This window comes from Narcine bancroftii, chromosome 5, assembly GCF_036971445.1.
Source record: "Narcine bancroftii isolate sNarBan1 chromosome 5, sNarBan1.hap1, whole genome shotgun sequence".
NCBI lineage: Eukaryota > Metazoa > Chordata > Chondrichthyes > Torpediniformes > Narcinidae > Narcine > Narcine bancroftii.
The window spans coordinates 177732405-177738432 of NC_091473.1; the positions used below are offsets into that span (position 1 = coordinate 177732405).

At 54.9% G+C, this 6028-nt stretch overlaps 1 protein-coding gene across 1 annotated transcript; it reads left to right on the forward strand.

Moving 5' to 3' along the window:
• Positions 1-984: 984 nt before the first annotated feature.
• Positions 985-3873, forward strand: LOC138764240 (zinc finger protein 850-like). The gene is given in 2 exon segments (XM_069939884.1): positions 985-3194; positions 3197-3873. Coding segments are annotated over 2 exon segments (2013 nt in total). The 5' UTR covers positions 985-1243; the 3' UTR covers positions 3259-3873.
• Positions 3874-6028: the final 2155 nt, after the last annotated feature.

Sequence of the window (6028 nt, forward strand, 5' to 3'; positions counted from 1 at the left end):
GACCCCCATCCCCATCCCCTCACCTGGGTGGGGAGAGGCCCCCATCCCCTCTCTCCCTTCCTGCTGGGTGGGGAGAGGCCCCCATCGCCTCCATCCCATCCTGCAGGGTGGGGAGAGGCCCCCATCAACCTCCCTCCCGTCCTGCTGGGTGGGGAGAGGCCCCCATCCCCTCCCTCCCGTCCTGCTGGGTGGGGAGAGGCCCCCATCCCATCCCTCCCATCCTGCTGGGTGGGGAGAGGCCTCCAGTCCCTCCCTCCCGTCCTGCTGGGTGGAGAGAGGCTCCCATCCCCCCTCCCGTCCTGCTGGGTGGGGAGAGAACCCCAGCACCTCCCTCCCGTCCTGCTAGGTGGGAAGAGGCCCCCATCCCCTCCCTCCCGTCCTGCCGGGTGGGGAGAGGCCCCCAGCCCCTCCCTCCCGTCCTGCTGGGTGGGGAGAGGCCTCCAGCACCTCCCTCCCGTCCTGCTAGGTGGGGAGAGGCCTCCAGCACCTCCCTCCCGTCCTGCTAGGTGGGAAGAGGCCCCCATCCCCTCCATCCCGTCCTGCTGGGTGGGGAGAGACCCCCATCCCCATCCCCTCACCTGGGTGGGGAGAGGCCCCCATCCCCTCTCTCCCTTCCTGCTGGGTGGGGAGAGGCCCCCATCGCCTCCATCCCATCCTGCAGGGTGGGGAGAGGCCCCCATCACCTCCCTCCCGTCCTGCTGGGTGGGGAGAGGCCCCCATCCCCTCCCTCCCGTCCTGCTGGGTGGGGAGAGGCCCCCATCCCATCCCTCCCGTCCTGCTGGGTGGGGAGAGGCCCCTAGCCCCGATCCCGTGGGTCTGGCAGCAGCCTTTTCCAACAATTCAGCGCTCAAACTGACTGCCTCCGCGGCAGGGACAGCCCTGGTTCCGTGGCACGCATGCGCAGAGGGACGGTGCGCGGCACGCATCACGGTGGGAAAGCTGGACTCGGTGGTGCGCATGCGCCGGAGGCCTGGCTCCATGATACGCATGCGCAGCTCTCTTTCCTGGGTTTTGCATCGCCTGCTATTAGGACGCTCCTTCTTGGGTCCCCGGGCTCTAGTCCCGGCCTCGGTGTTGACTTAACCCGCCGCCCAGTTCTCCGGGAGCTTTCATCGGGCTGAACACCCTTGTGTGCCTCAGGGCAGGACTGCATTGATTTATCGCCTGGTCGCACTCTCTCGTGGGCCCCGGGGTACGACTGCATTGATTTGTCCCCTGGTCACTCCCTCTCATCCCCACAGCGATGAACCCGTTCCAGTGTTCCGTCTGCAGGAAGAACTTTAAAAAGTCGAGTGAATTAATGAAACACCAGCGGGTGCACACTGGGGAGAAGTCGTTCACCTGCCCCGAGTGCAGCAAGGGGTTCACCAAGTTGTCCCACCTGCTGACCCACCAGCGGGTCCACACTGGGGAAAGGCCCTTCACCTGCCACCAATGCGGCAAGGGCTTCACCCACATCTCCAACCTGCTGAGGCACCAGAGGGTCCACACCGGGGAAAAACCGTTTGCCTGCCCGCAGTGTGGCAAGGGCTTCACCCACACCTCCGACCTGCTGAGGCACAGACGGGTCCACACCGGCGAGAGACCCTTCACCTGCTCCGAGTGTGGAAAGGGCTTCACCCAGAACTCTACCCTGCAGAACCACCGGCGGGTCCACACCGGGGAGAGGCCCTTCACCTGCCCCGAGTGCAGCAAGGGGTTCACCAAGTTGTCCCACCTGCTGACCCACCAGCGGGTCCACACTGGGGAAAGGCCCTTCACCTGCCACCAATGCGGCAAGGGCTTCACCCACATCTCCAACCTGCTGAGGCACCAGAGGGTCCACACTGGGGAAAAACCGTTTGCCTGCCCGCAGTGTGGCAAGGGCTTCACCCACACCTCCGACCTGCTGAGGCACAGACGGGTCCACACCGGCGAGAGACCCTTCACCTGCTCCGAGTGTGGAAAGGGCTTCACCCAGAATTCTACCCTGCAGAACCACCGGCGGGTCCACACCGGGGAGAGGCCCTTCACCTGCCCCCAGTGTGGCAAGGACTTCTCCGAATCGTCCAGCCTGCGGAGGCACCAGCGTGTCCACACCGGGGAGAAGCCTTTCACCTGTCCTGAGTGCGGCAAGGGCTTCACTGAGTCGTCCAACCTGCTGACCCACCGGCGGGTCCACACCGGGGAAAAGCCATTCACCTGCACTGAATGCAAGAAGGCCTTCACCACTTTGTCCCAGCTTGAAAAGCACCGGCGGGTCCACACTGGGGAGAGGCCATTCGTCTGCCCCGAGTGTGGCAAGAGTTTCACCCATTCCTCCAACCTGCTGAGCCACCAGAAGGTCCACACCGGGGAAAAACCATTTGTCTGCCCTGAATGCAAGAAGGCCTTCACTAGTTTGTCTAAGCTAGAGATACACCGGCGTATCCATACCGGTGAGAGGCCATTCATCTGTCCCAATTGCGGCAAGGGCTTCACACATTCCTCCAACCTGCTGACCCACCAGCGGGTCCACACCGGGGAAAAACCATTCGTCTGTCCGGAGTGCAAGAAGGCCTTCGCCAGTTTGTCCCAGCTTGAGATACACCGACGTGTCCACACCAGCGAGAGGCCTTTCACCTGCCCTGAGTGTGGCAAGGGCTTCAGATGTCAATCAAGTTTGGTTACCCACCAGAAGATTCACAACAGTGACAAGCCGTTCGTCTGCCCTGAGTGCGGAAAAGGCTTCGCCCAGTCCTCCAGCCTTCGGATCCACCAGCGGGTCCACACTCGGGAAAATCCATTCACCTGCCCCAAGTGCAGGAAGAGCTTCACCCAGTTGTCCCACCTGCTGACCCACCAGAAGCTCCACTCTGGGGAGAAGCCATTCACCTGCCCCGAATGCGGGAAGGGCTTCACCCAGTCCTCCACCCTGCTGACTCACCAGCGGGTCCACTCCGGGGAGAGGCCATTCACCTGTTCTGAGTGCGGCAAGGGCTTCACCCAGTCGTCCCACCTGCTGACCCACCAGCGGATCCACACCGGGGAGAGGCCATTCACCTGCTCTGAGTGCGGGAAGGGTTTCAGCCAGTCCTCCACGCTGCTAACCCACCAACGGGTCCACTCCGGGGAGAGGCCTTTCACCTGCTCCGAGTGTGGCAAAGGGTTCACCCAGTCGTCCCACCTGCTGACCCACCAGCGGGTCCATTCCAGGGAGAGGCCGTTCACCAGCTCGAGTGCGGGAAGAGGTTCATCCAGTCCTCTGACCTGCTGAAACGCCAACAGGCCCATACATAACATTTCCAAAATGTGGAATATTTAAACGTAACTCGCTCAATTACCCAGGAGGGGCTAGAGTTTTGTGGTTATTGAGGCAACAAATCAGAATGGGTCTTGGTATTGTTGTCAATTTGCTTTCAGGTTCAAGTTTATTGTCACATGTGCAAAGGTGCAGAGACGAAGATCATTCAGTGTCTGATAACATGGGAAATAAATTGTCCTTCAATCTGGTGGGGTGTGATCTCACACTGGTGAATCTTCTCCATGGGGAAGTGGATAAAGGGAGTGTTTCAGCTGGGGTTGGTTGGGGGGGGGGGTGGTCGGATACTTTTTTAAGGTGGTAGAAAGTGGCGGTGAAATGGATGTTCTTCGTCAATTTTAGTAACTCCAGTTATATATTTTTTTAAATTAACAATTCACCACAGTTGAAGGCTCTCCGGTCCCTGAAACACTTGCTGCCCAATTGACCTACCAATCACAGGGGGAATGTACAGTACAGACACCTTACTGGCAGGACTGCGGTCGAACCTGAGTCGTTAATGCTATTATAGTGTTTCGCTAACAATGCACCCAATGACAGGAATTGAATTTCATGTCCTGGATCTATATCAAATAAAGCAGCTGTGTTTGAAAGCTGGCTCATCCCTTTGTATTTCTGTAAAACACAAGGCCATTCAATCCAGCTGGGGCCACATTTGGAGCATCCTGCTCTCTCCCTCCTGACAGTGTTTCTGCTCCACTCCAGCCCCCAACCACCTCACCCTTTCCTCACTGTCGACCTGCCCAGGGAACAGGAAAAATTGCAGGCCAGGCTGAAACCGGCAACATTTCACAGCACACCGTTAATTTCCGGGAATTCTACCTCCAGTGGTGACATTGTGAGTGCCGTATTACGTTCAGTGCTCTGACAGCCCAGCTGACTGCAGAGTGGCGATTCACAGCTGTCAGAGCTTTAAATACAATGATCTTCTTAAACAAATATCACAATCTGTCAAATGTTTATTGTTGAAATAAATCCCTCCCCACTCCCTCATTCCGCCCTCCCTCATTTTGCACTGCTTTCTCATACCGCCCTCTCCCTCAGTCTGCCAGCTCACTCACAGAGGATAAAAACTGAGGGGTCAAAATAGCAGGGATGGAACAGTGGGATCAAAACAGAGGGGTTGATGCAGAGGGGTAGACACAAAGGGGTTGAAACAGGTCGATACAGAGGAGTCAAGACAGTAATGGAAACACGAGGTCGAAACAGGTAGAATCGGATAGAAACAAAGGTATTGGAACAGGTTGGTTCAGAGTGGTCAAAACAGGTCAAGACGGGTAGAATCAGGAATCAAAACAGGGATTGATACAGAGGAGTCAAGAGAGACGGGTAGAAACATAGGGTCGAAACGGATTAAAATGGAGCTGTCACAACAGAGGGGTTGGTATAGTGGGGTTGACACGGACTGTCAAAACTGGTAAAAAAGGGTAGGAATGGATGGAAATAAGGGTCGATACAGAGGGGAAAGAAATAAGGATTGAAACGGAGGTTGATACAGAGGGGCGGTAGAAACAGAAGGGTCGGTACAGAGGGGGAAGAAATGGATTGAAACGGGTCAAGATTGGTAGAAACAGACAAGGTCGAAACAAGGATTAAGACAGAGCTAGAAATAGTTCAAAACAAGGGGTCGAAACAGAGGGATGGGTACAGTGCAGTTGAAACAGCTGTCAAAACAAGGGTTGATACAGACCGGTGAAGAGAGACAGAAACAGAGGGGTTGGTAAAATGGGGTCGAAACAGCTCTCAAAACGGGTCAAAAGAGAGGTAGAAACAGATGGGTCAATGCAGAGGGGGAAGAGACAGGGATTGAAACGGGACAAAACAGAAGGGTTGGTACAGTGGGATCAAAATGGAGCTGTCAAAACGGGTCGAAAGAAAAGTAGAAACAGACGGAATTGGACATTTTGCCATCTGCAGTTTGGTGCCGGATATTTTAGTGCTGGACATTTTAGCATAAAAACCAAGATTTAAAGCCCTTGGACGTTTTGGCACCAACCAAAACAATGAATATAAAATTATTAATTTTATTTACAAGCATTGATTAAAAATCCTTTATTGAAAAAATTAATCTGTTCAGTCAAAATTATGGGCACAGCTTTGGTAAATACTCTCAAGGATCTTTCCATATGAAGACACTGTCTTCAGGATTCTTTCCTCCGCATGGAAATTTTTATTCATCTTTCGCTGTAATTTGTTCATAATAAGCATCTCTTCCACTTGAACTTTCCTTCCGCCATCAATGACCTTCCAAATGATTGGATGGTGCATGATGCCGCCTGTGAGCTGCCTCCGCAAGTTTCAATCTCGTTCACTGGCACAAAACTAAGAGAGGATCATTTTAGTTTTGAGGGCAAAGTCTGCATTGTAATTATAGTGTTGATTACTTTTAAATGCTTATGAACATTATGGCTCAGCCTTTTAATTCTTCCCCTGAGAAAGCTTCTCATTGCTAATATGGCAGCTTGCTCCAAGTCACACACTGTAGGCACTTTCAGGTGGCCAATTGCCCCACTTGTAAAGCCACATATTTTGGCAATATGCGGCTGTGGGGAGGCCACGTGAATGTACAGGAGGCGCCTGCAAGGCGAGCTTGGTAACCCTCCTCCGAGAGGGATAATCAGCGCAGCACAGTGGCCCCTCCAGCCCATCTGAATGCAGCTGGCTGAAAGTGGCTGTCAAAGGGGCAGGCTTCTGACGGGGTAGTGACGTCGTCAGTCTGAGACGCCTGGCACGAATCTTGAAGCAAAT